The sequence below is a fragment of the Synchytrium microbalum genome, assembly GCF_006535985.1.
Source record: "Synchytrium microbalum strain JEL517 chromosome Unknown SmJEL517_scf0038, whole genome shotgun sequence".
Classification (NCBI taxonomy): domain Eukaryota; kingdom Fungi; phylum Chytridiomycota; class Chytridiomycetes; order Synchytriales; family Synchytriaceae; genus Synchytrium; species Synchytrium microbalum.
Genome location: NW_022158387.1, coordinates 23,859 through 43,515, shown reverse-complemented (window position 1 = coordinate 43,515; position 19,657 = coordinate 23,859). Strand labels below are relative to the sequence as shown.

Below are 19,657 nucleotides of genomic sequence, written 5' to 3'. Positions count from 1 at the left end.
AAGCTCGAATGCACCAGTTTCTAACATTTGAAACATCATCTTGAGCTCATTCATCATGGCCAGCGAGAAGGGACGACCCCGCGTGATGGTGCCCAAGTATACAGAGGTTACCGTCCATAACATTGCCAGCATGCAGTTTGGTATTCAGATGGCAATCAACCGAGCAGTCTACATTTCCGTCGACTTTGAATTTTCTGGACTAGGAGATCGCAAACAGCAAACCCGATCAGAGTAAGTTCGAGCTTGTAGTTTAATTGGAGGACTGATCGTCTCTCAATCCTCGTAAATGCCTCGAAACAGAATGATCTCTACCAACAATTTCGAGTTTTTTTTTTTACTCAACGCCTTTCTCCTTTAGCGATTTGGCTGTACGATACAAGGCTTTAGCCAATGTAGCTCAGAGGTATGCCCTGCTCACGATGGGCTTGACTACTTTTGAGCTTGCTCCATCAAAGGGCAACGACTTGGAGCATCGATACACAGTCAACAATTTCGCGTTCTTACTCAAGTGCCAAAAAGACTATCAAGTCTCATCAGCTAGCTTATCCTTCTTGGCTGATACTGGATTAGACTTGTCTCGTGTTATGAGGGATGGGATACCGTATATGCCTGGCACCCACAAGGTACTTTGTGTTTTTATCAGAGACGCGTTTCCGCAGCTAGCTTTCTGACGTCGATTTCACTCTAGAATACTATGGCACCGGCAGACGCTGTAACCAATCCTGAATGGTGTCTTCGTAGCATCCTGACCCATACGTTGAGCCGTAAAGTCCCCTTCATCATCCACAACGGTTTGCTCGACTTGTGCTTCCTGTATGAAGCCTTCTATACAGAGCTGCCAGATACGCTAGACTCGTTTATAGTAGATCTGTACGAGTTGTTTGCTGGAGGCTTGTATGACACCAAGTATATTGCAGATTATGTTGATCGGGAGGGGGCTAGTTTTTTATCCTACCTGTATCGCAAATAGTGAGTTGTTTGTTCATGTTTATTGAGTATGAATTGGTAGCTGATGCTTTTTGTTTTAGTGAGCGGGAACAGGTGGCTAGGAAGCTCAAAGGAACTGAACACTTTCTTACATTTGAAGCCAATCCACCGCTACATGTAAAGATTCAGCCACCACCACTGCTATCTGGCAAGAGAGGAGCTGATCGGTTGTTTTGTGAACACTACGCGGTAAATGAATATGGTTTGTTGCCTTTTTGGTGAACGACTGACAATCAACCAACCACACTAGTCTTTTGGATATTGCAAGAATGGAAGACAATGTTTCTACTCTCATGATCTGGACGTGATTCTAGACTGTGAAGAGAAGGGTCTTGCCAGAAAGTCAAAGAAGAGGAAGAGGAATAATCATAAGACTGATAGCAATGGTACAGTAGCAACTACTGAGGACACCACAGATATCGTCAAGACTGACGCCATAACAGACGCTAACAAGCAAACACCCATACATAACGAGCCTGATGTATTGATGCAACCCGCTCTACCAGTCCTTTCATCGTCTATACCACCAGCATCAACTTCATCCCCGTTAACAGCACCACCTATAGTAGTCAATCTCCCAGCCACCACCGCCGTATTCGAAGTATATCACTCGGCAGCTTTTGATGCATATATGACTGGATGTGTATTCGCCCACCAACAATTGCACCATACAGTGATTGAAACACGCCCGAACGGTATCAAGGATTTTGTCAACAAGATCAATCTGATGGGTAAAGACAAGCCGCTTTTGATTCAGCCTTCTGCATTTGCAAAGATAAGTGATGGACATCGGGATATGAAGAAGAGGTTGTTCGAGGAGAGTGGTGGTGGTACGGGGGGAAGCAGTGGCGAATCAGAAACTTAGAAAACGCGTCGGTTTTTTGTAGAAATCTGTTTCAGAACGTGTAAACTAGGAATATATTATAGAATTTGCATAATAGCATTCAATCACGCGTCTGTTGTGTACAAAGTACGTTTGGATTTTTGATGTTCAAGTTTCGCAAAAGCAACAATCCTTTCGAAAAGGCACAAGGCGAAGGACGAAAGAAGATATTTAATCGCTTTAAACGTATAAAAGGTCGCGATGGCTACCTTTAACAGCTTGAAAGTGATGGCAGTGGTAAGTGAATATTGCAATATCTAGCTCCTTTTTCACAATCACTGTCTAAAATCGTGATCATCCCCATACAGCCCGACTTTATGAGCAGGCCAGCTCCTCCAAATTATGTCGCCGGTCTAGGTAGAGGTGCCGCTGGATTGTAAGTTCTTGCTGCGATGCACTTTTAAAATCAACATCGAAGACATTCCAACGAAAGCTAACACATCGCGCTTTCCCTCTACTAGTACTACGCGGTCAGATATCGGTCCAGCCAGAGAAGCAGCTCCCGGAGAAGTCCCTCCAGGCGGTGGTCCAAGTGGTTCAGGAGCTCCTTCTGGAAGTGGTAGTGGAGCAGGAGGAAACGATGATCGTGACGATGATGGACGCTTCCAAGATCCCGACAATGAATCCGGTCTCTTTGCATCAGCGCCATATGAAATGGATGATGAAGAAGCAGATCGTATATACGAAGCGATCGATAAGAAAATGGATGAACGACGTAGAAGTAGACGTGAAGCTCGTGAACGAGAAGAACAAGAACGATATCGTAAAGAGCGACCAAAAATTCAGCAGCAATTTGCTGATTTGAAACGTGGTCTGGCTGTAATTACAGATGATCAGTGGGCAGCGATACCTGAAGTTGGGGATTTAGTTAGGAAGCGTGGTAAAAACGCCAATTTGAAGGTCCAGGAACGATATATGCCTGTTCCTGACTCGGTGTTGCTTGGCGCTGCTGCGTCGAGTGGGTTTAGTAATGTGATAAACGCCAGAGACCAGGCTATGGGCGGAGTCGCAACTCCTGTAGATGGCACCAAGACTGACTTTGTACAGTTTGGTCAGGCTCGTGATAAAGTGCTGGGTCTTAAACTAGATCAGGCATCTGATTCGGTGTCTGGACAAACCACGATTGACCCGAAAGGATACTTGACGGACTTGAGCTCTGTTCAAGTGAAATCTGATGCCGAAATATCAGATATCAAAAAGGCTAGAACTCTGTTACGATCTGTTACCACAACCAACCCTAAACATAGTCCGGGATGGATTGCTGCCGCACGATTAGAAGAAGTCGCTGGTAAATTAGCCCTAGCTCGAGAAATCATGGCAAAGGGATGTGAAGAATGTAGCAAGTCAGAAGATGTATGGCTGGAGGCTGCTCGTCTTAATACCACCGATAATGCCAAAGTTATTCTTGCCAATGCTGTAAGATCACTGCCTCAATCTGTAAAGATATGGATGAGAGCTGCATCATTGGAAAATGAAGTTAAAGGAAAGAAACGTGTATTACGACGAGCATTAGAGTTTATTCCCAACTCGGTATCTCTGTGGAAGGCCACAGTGTCACTGGAAGAAGATCCAGAAGATGCTCGTATTCTGCTCTCTCAAGCCGTCAAAGACGTGCCACTAGCAGTTGAATTGTGGCTCGCATTAGCTAAACTAGAATCGTATGATAATGCCAAAAAGGTACTCAATCAAGCTCGTATTCAGAATCCAACGTCTCACGAGATTTGGATCACTGCCGCCAGACTTGAAGAACATCAGGGCAACACTGCCAATGTAGATGCCATCATACGTAGTGCTGTAGGTGTCTTGGCTCGAAAAGGATCGGACATTGATCGAGAAACATGGATTAAAGAAGCTGAACAATGTGAAAGGGATAATGCTGTCGCTGTATGTCAGGCCATCATCAAACATACTGTAGACCAGGGTATTGAGCCTGAAGATTATAAAGTAACGTTTGTTGAAGATGCGGAATCATGTACAGCCCACGGATCCATTGCCACAGCTCGGGCCATCTATGCCATTGCTGCCCAAAAACTTCCCAAAGATAACACGATATGGCAAAAGGCTGCCTTCTTGGAAAAGGAACACGGCACCGACGAATCACTCGAAGCTCTTTTGCTGCAAGCTGTTGGATATGTACCGAATGCTGAAGTATTATGGCTTATGGGTGCCAAGCAAAAGTGGCTCTTAGGAGATGTAGATGGTGCTCGAACGATTCTCGAAAGAGCCTTTGTTGCCAATCCCAACTCTGAACAGATATGGCTGGCCGCTGTGAAACTAGAAGCTGAGAATGGAGAGTATCGTCGTGCACGAGTCCAACTGGAACGTGCTCGGAAAGATGCCAATACCGAGCGTGTATGGATAAAATCTGTAGTATTTGAACGTCAGCTAGGACAAGCAGATGCAGCTATTGCTTTATTGACTGATGCCCTTGTAAAGTTTCCTCATTCGCCAAAACTATGGATGATGAGGGGTCAAGTAGAAGAAGATGAAAAGGGTAATTTAGCTGCTGCACGAGAATTCTACGCCAAGGGACTCAAACAGTGTCCAAAGAGTATACCGCTATGGATATTAGCATCTAGACTAGAAGAAAAAGCCGACATGTTGACAAAATCACGAGCCATCTTGGAACGGGGACGTCTATTAAACCAAGCCAATCCTGAACTATGGACCGAGTCAATAAGAGTAGAACATAGAGGTGGTAATGCAGCCATGGCTAAAGCATTAACAGCAAAAGCATTACAAGAATGTCCAACATCAGGTTTATTATGGTCTGAAGCAATCATATCAGAGCCACGTCCAACCCGTAAATCAAAATCCACCGATGCGCTGAAAAAGTGCGAGAACGATGCTCTCGTACTAGTGACTATAGCTAGGTTGTTTTGGAGTGAAAGGAAACTGGATAAAGCCCGATCATGGTTTCAACGAGCTACCAAGATTGATCCAGATTTGGGAGACACGTGGGGTTGGTGGTATGCATTTGAAACAGAGTATGGAAGTGAAGAGCAACGACATGATGTTATAGCCAAATGTGTTGCTGCTGAACCACATCATGGGGAATTGTGGACTGCTGTTAGCAAGGATCGGAGGAATTACAAGCTGAAGGTGGACGAGGTGCTGGCTGTTGTGGCGAAGGGGCTAAAGAATAGTATATTTTGAGTGTTACTTTAATCTTCTATTATATGTATTAGGAAATTGATTGGTACATTAGATGTGCGTTGATATGAAAACATACTTCACGATTGTTTATATTGAGGGATTGCTATACACGCATCAGACGGTACAGAGCTGTATCTTGTTATCAGTATATTTGCTCTTGTTTTATCTAAAGCGATCGACTTGAGACTGATGTCTGTCGAGAGTGTTGTACAGTTTGAGAATGTAGGGAACAATGCTGATTTCTTGTTGAGTCTGGCCGTTGTCAAACATGAAGAGCCTGCTGCGACAGTTGGGATCTGAAAGGAATAAATCAGCGGCACATGCTCTGGTGAGCTGTCTGGTAGCTTCCATTTCCTGTGACGGTTTCCTCGTTAGACTTGCTCGTCAAGACTTGGATGATTGATGATGGTTTAAACTCTTAAATGTCACAACTTGAAATCAGAGTTGGCTTATTAATAGATGTGGTATGTGATAAAATGAATGATTTCTCCTTTCTTCTTACCTTGAATTAGAGTTTTAGCTTGTTGGTTGAATTTGTGGAGATGATTGAACGAAAATTCCGAAAATTCTTCTGTTAAGTGAGTCCTGATCCCAGCCACCATTGCTTATCATTTCTTCATTGACATTGAAGCCTCTAGATACTTTGACCTTGACTTTGACACCTCGTGAGGTTTTGACGTTGACATTTGTCGCCAGATTATGAGACCTGAGACGGAGACGGGCAGTAGTAGAGACAGCGAAGAGAGAATAGTACTGCCCTTTGGATCTCTCCTGTTCATATTTGACTTTGTGGCGATTGTCTTTGATGTTGACGTTGAGTTCATGAACATGAGTATAACAGAATAAGTACGCAATCGAGACTACAAACCAAAGAAGACCGCAAAAGAGCAAGGAGCAGACTCTTAACGCACTTATAACACTGTATGAAGACCACAGAAACCTTTCTTCAAGTCTTTCTTCCTGCGAAACTGTGAATCTCGGTCGATTTTGAAAATGCTTGACAAGCCCAATCAATCGATTAGATAGATATAAGGATGGAATTCCATGGGATTTGGAGACATTGGAAATCAAAGAATTATTTTAATTACAAGAAATCTTTACCTTGATTCGTATTCCCGTCAAGTAATGGGCATTTGCTTCGTCCATTACTTGACTGTCATCCAAGCTTATCAAGCTTAATTGGTAATAAATCGGCACGCAATCCATAGTCCTCTACTTGCTTGCGAAAGCTTGAAAGGAGCAAGGTCCATTTGTCAAAGCAAGCACATGTCCCCTATTTTTCATTCATCAAAAAACACACAAACACACGAATACAAAAGAGAAAAAAAAGCTCTGGTATCAAGATCTGTCAAAAATACAAAAATAACCTCTATCAGCAAATGCAGACCAATTACTACTATACGCCACTGCTCCAACCGCTTGAAAATGCAGTCGAGATTAAATCGTGGCTGATACATGGCAAGTCGATTGATTCGACATTGCTGGAGCCTCTGGAGCAAGACTTATTGTTGAAAGATGCTTTAATGACACCAATTATGAAGACTTCTTGGGAAGATACGCCTTGTTCAAGTGACTTGGTGAGTGTTGTTCAGTTTGCGTGCTTCATTAATTAAATCGCTTGGTGTTATTTGGTGTTTCAGTCTTTGGAAGTGAAGGAGATCTACAGGGCTAATATGTTTCTTTAATTTGAAAGTAGAACGAAGATAGCTACTTCGTGTTGGACTCTCATCTGATTAACCTGCCATCGCTATTGTTGGAATCGGATTTCGATTATTCCAATGGCCTTTTTAGTAATTTGTCGTCGCTGACTCGGACCAGCAGTAGTAAAAATGAAGAGGCGCCGTATGAAGTGGACATTGGAAGGCCTGCGTTGACTCCTATAGTGGAACTTTCGACTTCTGGTAGCAGCAACTTGGAAACGTCGTTGACGCTACTAAGTGCTTCGAATAGTTTGGCTACTGCCACGGTTGGATGTACCACACGTTGCCGTGGGTCTTCATCTAGTCCTGGACAAGAATGTAATTTGGACTCTGCTATTGAAGTACGATCCCGAACGGACTCTCCTCATGAAGATGAACGACGAGACGATGCGGATGATGACGAATACACCGTGGAAGATTCAGACGATGAAGAATACGTCGTAGATCCACCTAAACGACAATCAACAAAACCACGTCGTCGCCCAGCAAACACCACTACTCCCTACCACTCAGGCCGACTCACGAAATCATCCGTTAAAGTATTCACTCAAGTCTTCGCAGTGACTCCTTACCCAGACACGAGAATACGCAAGCTGTTGGCGGAGAGACTGGATATGAATCCACGGGCTGTGCAGATATGGTTTCAGAATAAGAGACAGCATTTGAAGGCTATGGGTGTTGCGGAGGGATTGAGGTGTAAGAATGGAAAGGCGAAAGGGAAGGCTGGAAGGAGGGAGGCTCATGCGGGGCTTTACAGGGACGTGGTGCGGTGGTGCGCTGAAGCTGAACTTTAGTAATTGGGTAATGGGCTCCAGTAGTGATAAATCGTCGAGTATAAGACAGTGTATAGGACATCCACGTATATATTTCTGACACTAATTAAGGTATATAAGATTATCTTAGAATGCATATGGCAATTAGTCATCTGCAGTAAAAATGCAGTCATTTCCTCCTTTCTACTTTCGTTCTCGGTGAAGCGTTGTTAAGAGGACATATGACACGAGTCGGAAGAGCAAGAAGATTCCCAGGAGCGCCAGTAAGTCCCTCCATTTCGTAAACGGATCTACGTTGGTAACCTCAGACGGTCCGTACGACCGATCTTGAAACTCGTTGATCTGCAGGCTTTGGAATCCAAAGTAAAACCAGGACGTGTAGACAAGAAATTGAGCTCCACTCGGTAGAGACGATTGAGGGAATATGAAGCCACCCATCAGTAGCGCTATTTAAAAGAGAGAGTGGTTGTTGGCGAAAAACAAAGATGGCGAGTAGAATTGACCTATGAAATACTTACAGTATACTAAGATAATCATGTACATGGCAATTGCATGGCTATTGGTTTTTACTGCGGTGGCAGATACCTGAGCAGCTGAGAAACTATTAGATGCAAAGAACAATTCAGACACCGTCGATACATTAGCACAAGGCCAGCAGGCAAAACTTTTTACCCAACGATAATGACCAAGAATATGGTCAGCATAAAGAACTAGATTTAGCAAAAGTGTCAGTAATTTCAGTAGTGGCAATTGCAAAAGGATACCGAAATAAGTACCAAAAAATGACCAATGCTCGGGTATAGCCCACACATCCAATAAACAACAACTCCATAAAGAATCACAACAGCACCAAGTGTCGGCAGCTCAACAATCAGAGTTGCTATTGAGTATACACCAGACGATACGTATCCTGCAGCACGTTCACGTTCAAACAGTATTCTGTCGTTTACTATTTGACTGATTGCCGGTAAACAGAACTGGCGATGGACAATCCATTAGCGAGAAGTTTGAGGCTGATCTAGTGTACGAATACATACCAATGAGAAGACACACATAAGGAACAAGAGAGCATTGACTCTGTTGCCTATACTGTCTACTGTATCAGGTTGTTGCCAGAACACACCACCAACCAGCAATGCAATCATCAAAGCCGCGAGGGTCCTGGTGTATATCACTGCAGGGTCGCGAATGGTCTGTGTGAATATCCGTGTAGTCAAAGCTAATAATTGTTGCCACCACGACACACGAAGAGAATGCTGTTTGGGTTTCCCGCTACGAAGAGGCATACCAGCTGAACCTCTTATACCTCCGATTTTCACGTCTAGATTCTTTTTAACTTCGGAGGTCTCGAATTCAGCTGGTAGGTCTCTATCCAGCTGTATTGCAGGCGATGCAGAGTCCAAGCTCTCACTAGCAGGAGGCACGGCACTAGCATCCTCTAGCAAATCAATCAAGAAGTCCGCTGGATTGCTAAATTTCGGACACTCAAGACCCAACGATGAGAAGTACCCAACTATATCTAGTCCTCCAGGTCCAATATAAGCTACACGACCGTCATCGAGCAGCATGATTTGATCAAAGAGAAAGAATATAGACGATCGTGGTTGATGTATTGTACATATTACGGTTTGTCCATGCTTGGCAGCTAAGTCCTTCACAACAGACATTGTCCGGAGAGCGTTTCCACTATCAAGCCCCGTTGTGATTTCGTCAATGAAAAGGATGGAGGGCGATGTCACTAACTCGACTCCTATTGAGAGCCTGCGTCGTTCACCACCCGATATTCCTCGTTTGCCAAGCGAACCGATTCTAGTGTCGGCTACTTTGGTCAGGTTGAGTTTGCGAATGATGCTCTCTACGTTCGCGACTCGTTCGGCGTGGTGTTGGAGTGAGTCTGAGACTCGTAGTCTTAGTGCGTACATGAGTGTTTCTCGTACAGTGAGTTGACCTACACTGACCATGTTAGCCAACAGTTGAGATCTACCAAAAAGACAACCTTACTCAGAAACACGTCATCCTGTTGAACGTAACCAACGGTGTCTGCTTTTGAGAGCGACGCCGGACTTCCATCCTATTGTCAACGAATCTATAGTGTTAAGGTTGGTTCAAAGAAACTACCAGGAGAATCACACGCGTCGCACGTACATAGTAGATCTCTCCACTCATAGTGCCACTTTTCGCTCTATTAGCGAGTATGTCCATTATAGAGGTCTTGCCAGATCCTGACGCACCCTATGGGTTGCATGTAGGTTGGCTACCGTTGCGTCGGATGCGAGCCGTTAACGATCAGACAAATCCATACCATTATAGCAACCAGTTCTCCTTTAGAAAACGAGCCGCTGACATGTTGTAGGATGCGATTGCGTTCGGGAGTGACAGATGTTGCAGATTTTCGAATCCACCGGTTGCTCCTTTGAGTATCGACGGTATAAGAAACGTCACAAAATGTGAGGTCCATATATGAACGTGCCGTTTGGCGTTTCCTAATGCATCAAGTCGTGTTAGTCTAAATGCCCATCTTTCACTTTCAACATAACCACTTCACAATCGAAAAGCTCGTCAACTTGGAATCAAACGATAAAAGGTAAGCAGTAGCTCACCACGTAGTATATAGCACGCTCTATTCCTGCAAGCTTGATTGTTTTATGTGTTGAAATTCCCAATATCAGCTTTCTGACAACAACCATTCACATTAGGAATCATGCCGCCCAAGAAAGGAGGTAACAAGACCCGATTTCCACAGGTATGAAACGATCTGCTACAGCTCATCTGTGAATCTTACCTGCATTGATCCCTGTACTTGTCCAAACCTGTACTAATCCAAACACAATTCTCGAAACCAGGCTCGCATCAAACGAATAATGCGTATCGATGAGGAGGTGGGCAAAGTAGCTCAAGCAACTCCCATCCTAATATGTAGGTTGTTGATAATCGCCGAAACAAGACTTTGATTTTCTTACCAAACAACCCGTGTTTATTAGCAAAAGCCGTGGAAATGTTTCTGGAAACAGTCGTCGAGGAAATGTGTAAAGTCACTCAATCCAAAAATGCCAAACGAGTTACTCCTGCTCATCTGTAAGTCGCCTTTCTATCTGTGTCATCATCGTTTGCCACCAAAACACCTCGTAAACAATGATCGCTTCAAACAAGAAGGGATTTCCTCTCTGTCGAACGAATACTCACACATCGACTGCTTTGTCTACAGAAAACAAACAATCATGGCCCAAGAAAGATTCGACTTCCTACGCGAGAAGGTTCAGAATCTGGCCGACACACCAGGCACCGAACTGCCAGCACAAGAAGATGGAGACCCAAAGAAGAAGAAGAAGAAGGCATCTGCAAAGAAACCCAAACAGGAAGGCGGAGAGCCAAGCAAACCAACGAAACCGAGAAAGTCAAAAGCTGCGGTACCAACTTCGGATTCACAAGGTGAAGAGGACGTTGCTCTTACTTTGCCTCCTCCTCCGCTGAATGCTCCAAAGCCTGCTGGGACGCTTCCGTATGAAGCACCACAGGCCGTGATGGCTATAAACAGGATACTGGAAGATGAAGAGGACTATGATGATTGAAGAGTTGCATTTTAAATATATAGTACATCGTTTTGTCGCATAAGAGCATTGTTCTATATAAATATACTGTACAGGCTATGTTCCTATGAGGGTCTTTGTATATGAGAGTAGTTGTGCCTTTGCGGCTTGAAGGATCTGCTTTTGTCCGATGAGGTATATATATATGTAGCGTTCTACTGTGTCTGGCCGACAGCTATTCAGCTCGGCTGCATCCTCTTCGAGTGTGGTCGAATACTCGCATTCCAGACTATTCAGTATCTCTTCTAGTACCGTGACCGACCTAAGCTCAGACTCTAAGCTAAGCGGCGATTCTAGGACAGACATGTTGTTTATAGTCACGGACTGCAATTCACTCTCATTTGCGGTCAAGAGTCTCAGTGTCGATATCAGCGCAGCTGGCATGAGATGTTCCACCGAGATAGAGTGGCTAGTACCAACTACATCCGAGTCGAGCCCAAGCAACAGCTGTTTCTTCAACGTCAGCATATCATCCTCGTCATACCCTTCCTCTTCAAGCTCTATACTAACAGTGTCATTCGGATTATCTGCGAGTGCGAAGCCATAATACAGTAGCAGTTGCCAGTTAGCGAGTCTGTTATACGTATGGTGAAGTTCTTCGCCAACACCTATATCTCTCGAAGCTCTAAAATCCAAGCTCTTTTCCGTCACATTCATGCATAGATTGGCAACCAGAGCGTGGTCAGCCGAGTCGGCCATTGGCACCATTACGGTTTCGATTGTATCTGGTCCTGTGGCTATTCGAAAGGCTCTTGACTCTATTGCGCTATGAGCCCATATGAAGTCTGAGAATTCACAATGGCTCGAGAATGATGATCCCATTATATGCATCAGTTGCGGAATTACGAGATCGAATGCAGCTTGGAGATTGCTCTGTATCAGGTCAATCATACTGCACAGGGGTGATCCAGACAACAAAGCTGTTTGCTGATGGGTGTAGGAGAGCGGTGTCATGTACGTTTTCGGCAGCGATTCTATATATAAAGTCCATTTGTTCTCAGGCTGTGACTTGTAGTGTAATAGTAACAGTATGAGGCCCAGCTGTTCGTCAAATTCCGACACTAATGGTTGATTATTTGATGTCGTGTCAAGCCCATACTTGTTCAAGTCCTCAGCGTCGAATACCAGTTGTAATACTTTTCTTCCACTATCTGTACAGTTGCGGATGCTGAGAAGCATGCTATTGGGGATGGACATGACTGTTTCGTCTTTTTTCACATTGTCAGAAGCTGCCAATATCCTGTGATCCTGGCTGATTTCCTTTATGTTGCAGACGAGACTTGCTCCTTGCAGCTTTGCCCAGTCCTCTAGCTCCCTCATCGTGGCTGCCTTACAAGCCACACGTATCGTGCTTCGTGATCTACAGCTTTCTTTAAAGGTTTCAAGATTTTTGGTGCTTTGACGGTATGCGATCGCCGAACCGTACACATAGAAAACATGTCTTGAAGCGTGCTGCAAGCGAATCTCGGTCTCTTAAGCTACTACATTGGTTACAACTTTTGTTCAAGCTTCTGTTGAAGCCTGCGCGAAACAAATCTAGCACCTTCTTTTCCACCACGAACATGAAGATAGTGCTGATGGATCGTTGGTTTGCCAGACACAGGGTCCCCCATCTCAATCGCAGCTCCGTTTAATCTTTCATCCGTAACAGCTAGTAGAAAACAATCCGCCATCTGTCGAGGTGTCATCCAGCCCTATTTCACAATACAAGGTCAGACTAATGCTCAAGAGTCTTCAAACTATCAATCTCACCATCTTCTCCAAGTTCGCATACTGCCTCCTTTGTTGATCCTCAACCTTTTTCGGATCAGCACCAGGCGGCACCACGTAATTTTTGACGATATTCGTAGGAGTCGCTCCTGGACATACACAGTTAAACCGCATACCCTCAGGCAGCTGTATGCCCAGCCCACGTTGCTCTTCAACCCACAGCATCATTGATGCTGCGATGCCTAAAACACCCCATTTGGATGCGGCATAGTCTGGTTTGTTTATGCCATATAGGCCAGCTTGTGATGCTGTTGATGCCACCACAATCTAGAATAAGGGAATTCAGACGGATTCTGAGATTCAATGTGACGTTGACGCTTGCCGGTTTCCCCAGTTTTCTCGCGTACTGTACAGCAAGATGGTGTCCTCGTAGCACAGCGGTTGTATTTATGTCAATGACACGTTTAATTGATCTAATTGACGGCAAAATTGGTATCAGATTCCCTTACAGCGTCTTGGGAGAGTCGACCAATTATCACATCCACAACAAAACCGGAATAACGTGACAGCAATAAAGCCCCCTTCAAGAAACTTACGAAAAGTCAGCATCAATAGAAAAGAATCCATCAATGCCTGCATTGCATATCACAACATCGATTCGTCCATAGCGTTTCACAGTCTCAGCAAACACATTTGGAAGTCCATCGTCAGAGGTGATGTCGCATCGATTGAAAAGCGCTCTTCCAGTCCCGAATTCACGCTCCAGTCGTTGCTGGGCTTTTTGACCCTCCACGAGATCAATGTCAACTAACACCACCGAAGCTCTGTGATGAGGAGGAAGGGCTAGCTTCAGTTAAATATGCTACAAGAGGGAGAGCTTTGATCAAAAGGTACCCTTCAGTGGCGAATAGATGTGCAGTTGAGTAGCCAATTCCTAGTCAAGGAACGTGAGTGAGTACAAAGTCCATTGTTGGTCGTTTTGGAGCTCATGATGGTACTAAACCATTCTCAGCAGAGGCTCCCGTGATGATCGCGACGCGATCTTGTAATTTGGTGCCTAAACTCATATTGGAAGCGTGGATTAATGTTACTCTGGTTTAAGGAGCATTCTGCGTTCAGGTTGCAGTGGCACTATCAAAATAGCGGATTAATGAATAATATATAGTGTTTTGAGGAGATATATACGTGTTAACACGTCTATTTAGAATCCCAACTCCACAGGTGCGAACATCTTTGACAAACACGCAAATACCCAAAAACAAGGCTAGCCAAGATCAAAAAGACCAGCACGACTCTATAATCATGCAAAACTTTCAAGGTACGCTACGAATCTCCAAGCTTCTTTGCCCTTCAAATACAACATTTTTTTGCGTGACATGAACCATTCCTGAAGCTCTTGAGCAAACATTAAAGCATCAAATGCAACACGGGTACTAACACATAGTTTTAGTTATATTTGCTAAAAGGCCTTTGGGCATGGTATGCTCGCTTTCCGTCCCTGGATTTCTGTCAAATGGCTGCATCATTAACACGTCATTTGCTTCAAGATCAAACCCAAGGAACAATTCACATTCAAGACTGGTGTAGCACCATCAGATATCAAAGATGGTGAAATCCTTGTTAAGAATGTGTACTTGTCTCTGGACCCAGGTAAGTTTGCAAAAAACGACCATATTTGCTATGTGAGCAAGTACTAACGATTTTCCATTTTGTAGCTATGAGAGGTACGTTATCTTGTATTACTTGCAACAGGAATGCAAGATCTAAACTGATGATGCGCAATAGGAATGATGAACGACGTCAGATCATATGTTGCACCTTTACAACCTGGGTAGAAATCTCCGTTTGGTGGCTTGTTGGCATCACATCGTATAACGTCTCCTACCTTTCTCGTAGCGAGGTTATGAGAGGATCCACAGTTGGCACAGTCATCAAATCAAAAAACAGCAAGTTTGCTGTTGGAGCCACTGTGTTCGGAAATGGAAACTGGCAAGAGTATGCCGTTACTGATGGTAAAGGATGGATGGTTGTCGAATCGTCTGTATCCATGAAAGAGGCTTTGGGATCCTTGGGTGGAACTGGTCTTACTGCCTATTTCGGAATGCTTGAAGTCGGCAAGGTACGAAATGCAATGTTTGCCGCTATTGCCGTTGTTATTTCCTGACACTCTATCCATTTTAGATCAAAGCTGGCGAAGTTGTTGTAGTTTCCGGAGCAGCTGGAGCTACAGGATCAGCAGCAGTACAGATTGCAAAGGCTGTGGGTTGTCACGTCATTGGTATCGCTGGTGGAGCAGGTAACTTCCTTCAATTTTGGATTCTGCCCGCTGTCGGGCCTTGTTTTGACCTACTGCTTTTATCAGAAAAGTGTCGTTGGGTAAAAGAAGAGTTGGGTGCTGATGTCTGTTTGGACTACAAGGCCAAAGGTATTGGGCTGTCTTTCATACAACAACCGTGAACGCTCAATCTCTCAAACATCGAAACACTGCTTAGATTTCCGAGCCCAACTCGGCAAAGCAACTCCCAAATTCATCAACTGCTACTTTGACAACGTCGGTGGTGAAATCTTGGACTTTTGTCTCGCCAGAATCGCCTTCAAAGGAAGAATTGTGCTATGCGGTGGTATCAGTCAGTACAATGAAGTGAAACCCAAGGGTCCAGGCAACTATCTCACTCTCATCGGACAGAGAGGCTCAATGACGGGATTCATTGTGTTTGATTACGCAAGTCGATATGGGGAAGCTAGAACCAAGATGCTGCAGTGGATGAGAGAAGGAAAGCTGAAGAGTACTGAAACGGTCATCAAGGGTTTACAGAACGCACCTGATGCTTTATTGAAGCTGTTCGAAGGTATGTTGTGATTGGTCATATTCACGTTTTTGCTCAACAAGAATTGACAATTGGGTCCTTTCTCAGGAGGAAACACTGGTAAATTGATGGTCCAAATCAACGATGAGCCAGCTAAAGCTGCTCGATTGTAATAAGTTCTGAGCAATATAGTCATGACTGCATCGCTGCACTCAAACCATTCCGCCCCAAGAGTAATAGCGATCGCCCATCTTATTTCGCGTTAAAGCTCTGCAGACCGAATAATACGACTTGCTTTTGTGATTTCGGCTGATATGGCCTTCTTGTGTTGCATTCGTGCTGGTTTTATTGTAATACGCAAACAGAAATACAGGCAAAACAAACTTCAAAAGTAGCCAAAATGCAAAAGGTGAGCACTCTCAGCCATCATCTTGCTTTGCTATCGACTAACTCGTTTCTTTCAACACAGAATCTTCAAGTCCTTTTTGTCAAGCGTCCATTGGGAGAGGTGAGTCAAATGGGCCAAAGCTTTGAGGTTGAACGATGAAGATGTAGAGTTAGTACACGTATCTACCTTAAAATTTATCGGCTGGCCACGTCATATTTGGAACTGTGGCGTGTCGCTATATGCTTTTGCCAAACTTGAACATTTGGCCAAAACACTTGGTTCCATTACATCCAACCAACACCCTTTCCTTATCTCCTATACGTTTAGATTAATCCTAAAGAACAATTTGCATTCAAAACATCGCCAGTACCAGAGACTCTCAAAGATGGCCAATTCTTGGTCAAGAACATCTATCTCAGTTTGGATCCAGCAATGAGGTTTGAACTGTCGCTGCATTTTTAGTCTTTTTGCTTCAGAATATGCTCGTGAGCATCTACGTACGTGTCGCCGTGTCGAAACTCCTGTGATACTGACAACTCGTCTGTTCTTAGATCGTGGATGAGACCTGGTCGCTCATACATTGCTCCCTTAAACGAAGGAGATATCATGAGGTACATATTAGGATGTGCTAAATATTACGACAAGATAATTGAATCATCGGTATAATAGGGGCTGGACTGTTGGCATCGTCGTTAAATCCAAAAACCCAAAGTTCCCTGTCGGCGCACACGTCGATGGTGATGGTATGTGGCAAGAGTACACGCTCAGTGATGGGAAGGGGTTCTCTACGTTCGAGTACGTTTGCCTACTGTCTTGACTCGCTCAAATGCATTGAATCGACCTGTTGTTTTATAGTTCGTCGATTCCATTCAAGGCTCAACTTGGCCCATTGGTAATCGTTCAACGGGTTATTGCTCGTTCTGTACGACTTGAAACTTATTGGTGTGTCGTTTGATAGGGAATCACTGGACTCACGGCATATTTCGGAATCATTGATATTTGCAAGGTACATGTTTACAATTACACGATCCAAATCGAGCCAGTTCCAACACAGTACAAGGATAGGTCAAGCCTGGAGACACTGTAGTTGTCTCAGGAGCAGCAGGAGCTACTGTGAGTATGCATTGCACTATTTGAGCATTGTACAGAATCTAAGCGTCCGTTTTTTTGAAATAATTAGGGCTCTGTCGCATGCCAAGTTGCAAAGGCACTTGGTGGTAGAGTCGTTGGTGTAGCCGGTGGAAAAGGTATGAGTCGGGTTTGCAAGCTGTTTTTGTTGGCAGCTTGACCCAATGGGGCCCGTTTCGTTTATAGAAAAGTGCGAATGGCTCACTAAGGAGCTTGGTTGTGATGTTGCCGTCGATTACAAAGGTATAAGCTAGAGTTGACACGATGTTTTTTGTTGATGCTCATCATTGTCAAATGCTAAAGCATCACATCAATTTAGCTGCTGATTTCCGACAGCAGTTACAAAAGGCAACTCCCAACTTTATCAATTGCTATTTCGACAATACTGGCGGTGACATGTAAGAAATGACAACCAAAAAAAAGTTCAAAACGACAGATTCCATGACTTGTTTCTACTAGTCTGGACGCCTGCTTAGCACGTCTTGCTTTCAAGGGTCGTATAGCTTTATGTGGTGGTAATGAAGTGGTTCTTTTGGTCGTTCGTTGCTGTGTCTCACTATGTTTCCTGAGGATAGGAATCTCCCAATACAATGCATCCACTGCAATGCAAGGACCCAACAACTATCTGGTCTTGATTGGCCAGCGTGGACATATGGAAGGTTTCATTGTGTTTGATTATGAATCGCAGTTTGTTGAGGTGTGTCTGTCGTTAACAGTTTGTAAATAATTCACGGTAACTAATCGTTCCTTTTTTTCCCAAAAGGCACGAAAAACAATGCTAGCATGGATGAAAGAGGGAAAACTCAAGAGTGGTGAGACGGTCATCAAGGGTCTTGAGAACGCTCCACAGGGTTTGATGAAACTCTTTGAAGGTAAAATACAATGGGACCGAATTCTTTACATGGCTTCCATCTATATTTTATTATGAGGTATTACGATATGCTAAACCTCGATTCCCTAGGCTCCAACATTGGCAAGCTATCAGTCCAACTTGCCGAAGACCCTAAGCCCACCAAGCTTTAAAACCCCCCAATTTATGATGATATGGTGCAGAATAAAATCGTATTCGCTTATCAATGTAAAGCGTTGCTGGTAGCGTCGGACACTTGTTGAGAATTCGAAGCTCGCGAGTGTTGGTTGGTGTCTTTGAGCTTTTTTTGGCTACTTTGATGTTATGCGATGGGATGGTGTGGGTGTTGAGGATTTGTCTTGCTATTTGGAGAGTTTAAAGAGCTACGAAACATGTTTGTGAGTATGATGCAGAGTTTAAGCTCTCGAGGTGCATACCTTGCTGTTTTGCTTTGTTGCCGATGGAAACCTTTCGCAGAGTTCCCAATCTGCCTGTTACGCCTCTTGAAAAAAAGATGGTCGCGTTTTGATCCTCCTAAATAGCTGTATATGTCTTGCTGTTCGATGTTTTCCTCTTTCTCGTTGTCGTGCGCATCGTGGGGAAGGAGAGCTTTGAGTAAGAGTAAGAGCAAGTAACGATAGTAAAAGCACTCATTGATGTAGATTCTGGTTGTCCTGTTATAAATCGTAAGGTGTGAAATGAAGTCAAGACTTTTGCGGCAGGCATGGTGGGAGTCTTGTTCTGTTTGTTACCTGGGAGCCAGACGATGAGACGGAAACAGCGTCTATTGGATCTCAGTGAACCTTTGTTAAACTGCTATCTTGCTTTGACGACAAGATGATGGATGTACCATTCGACAAAAATTGCGTCCTTTCAAACCAAGTTTGTCATGTTGTTGTTGAGTCCAAGAGGTATTTCTGGCTGGAGTTGGAGTTCCAGATATTAAAATGCAATCTGGTACATGTGTATAGCAACGTCGCATCATTGAATTTCATCTTGTCGTCAAAGAAATTGGAGAAATGACGAATTTTTTGAACAAGAGTGTTGAATTGTAGTCGCGGAGGGAGTTTTAATAGATGCGAACGTGCAAATCAATTGAAATTGATGAAATTATCTTGACTTAACTATGAAAATTAAGCGACGTTCCTCCGTTGCGTTGCAAACAAATGGTTTCTAAATTTGCAGGTCGTAAAGCCGTGCTTTGCCACGTAGCCAAGAGTCAGCACGGATACAAAATACGCGAAGCTTTGGGATAAACCTGTATTCATCAAGTAAAATCTGCAACCTCGTGAATAAATCTGGTGGTGTGTTTCAAGTGGAGCAGAGTTCGACCGGCCCGCGTCAGTTAAAGAAGGACGATTCAAGTTATCAGGCAATTCACGTGAGACAGGTCTCGTTACGCCACACTTTGGACGCCTCTGTGTCTTCGCTTAATCTCTCCTAGTGGTTGCCAACAACTAGCGAGATTTTTGACACAGAATCTTTGTTTGTCGCGAGGTCGTTCTGTAAGCAATGTAAGTGCATTCTATGCCGCAGAACATGCAGGCCTTGTCCTCGCGCTTTCCACGCCTTTTATATTCCTGTGCCATCCCACCATTTTTGACAATCAACTAATGTTCAGCCTCGCATCCTCTCAACATAGAAACCACATCCCGTTTTACAAGAATCGCATCTCGTTCTAGTCAAGG

General features: G+C 44.1%; 5 protein-coding genes across 5 annotated transcripts; 4 read left to right on the top strand and 1 right to left on the bottom strand.

Annotated features, from left to right (window-relative positions):
* Positions 1 to 55: 55 nt before the first annotated feature.
* SmJEL517_g04893 (uncharacterized protein) lies at positions 56 to 1,852 on the top strand (the record flags this gene model as incomplete). Its single annotated transcript, XM_031170821.1, has 5 exons — positions 56 to 231; positions 359 to 623; positions 689 to 969; positions 1,029 to 1,176; positions 1,238 to 1,852. The coding sequence occupies 5 exons, from the start codon at positions 56 to 58 to the stop codon at positions 1,850 to 1,852; spliced, it is 1,485 nt and encodes a 494-aa protein (XP_031023161.1).
* Positions 1,853 to 2,071: 219 nt separating this feature from the next.
* On the top strand, positions 2,072 to 5,026 carry SmJEL517_g04892 (uncharacterized protein; the record flags this gene model as incomplete). The annotated part of the gene is made up of 3 exons (XM_031170820.1): positions 2,072 to 2,107; positions 2,179 to 2,246; positions 2,332 to 5,026. The coding sequence occupies 3 exons, from the start codon at positions 2,072 to 2,074 to the stop codon at positions 5,024 to 5,026; spliced, it is 2,799 nt and encodes a 932-aa protein (XP_031023160.1).
* Positions 5,027 to 6,405: 1,379 nt separating this feature from the next.
* Positions 6,406 to 7,599, top strand: SmJEL517_g04891 (uncharacterized protein; the record flags this gene model as incomplete). The annotated part of the gene is made up of 3 exons (XM_031170819.1): positions 6,406 to 6,603; positions 6,723 to 7,422; positions 7,484 to 7,599. 3 exons carry the CDS (start codon positions 6,406 to 6,408, stop codon positions 7,597 to 7,599), a joined length of 1,014 nt encoding a protein of 337 aa, XP_031023159.1.
* An 83-nt stretch (positions 7,600 to 7,682) lies between these two features.
* SmJEL517_g04890 (uncharacterized protein) lies at positions 7,683 to 9,957 on the bottom strand (the record flags this gene model as incomplete). Its single annotated transcript, XM_031170818.1, has 8 exons — positions 7,683 to 7,945; positions 8,018 to 8,100; positions 8,172 to 8,209; positions 8,276 to 8,476; positions 8,537 to 9,447; positions 9,501 to 9,570; positions 9,645 to 9,731; positions 9,802 to 9,957. The coding sequence occupies 8 exons, from the start codon at positions 9,955 to 9,957 to the stop codon at positions 7,683 to 7,685; spliced, it is 1,809 nt and encodes a 602-aa protein (XP_031023158.1).
* Positions 9,958 to 10,200: 243 nt separating this feature from the next.
* SmJEL517_g04889 (uncharacterized protein) lies at positions 10,201 to 11,068 on the top strand (the record flags this gene model as incomplete). Its single annotated transcript, XM_031170817.1, has 4 exons — positions 10,201 to 10,242; positions 10,343 to 10,415; positions 10,481 to 10,574; positions 10,705 to 11,068. The coding sequence occupies 4 exons, from the start codon at positions 10,201 to 10,203 to the stop codon at positions 11,066 to 11,068; spliced, it is 573 nt and encodes a 190-aa protein (XP_031023203.1).
* Positions 11,069 to 19,657: the final 8,589 nt, after the last annotated feature.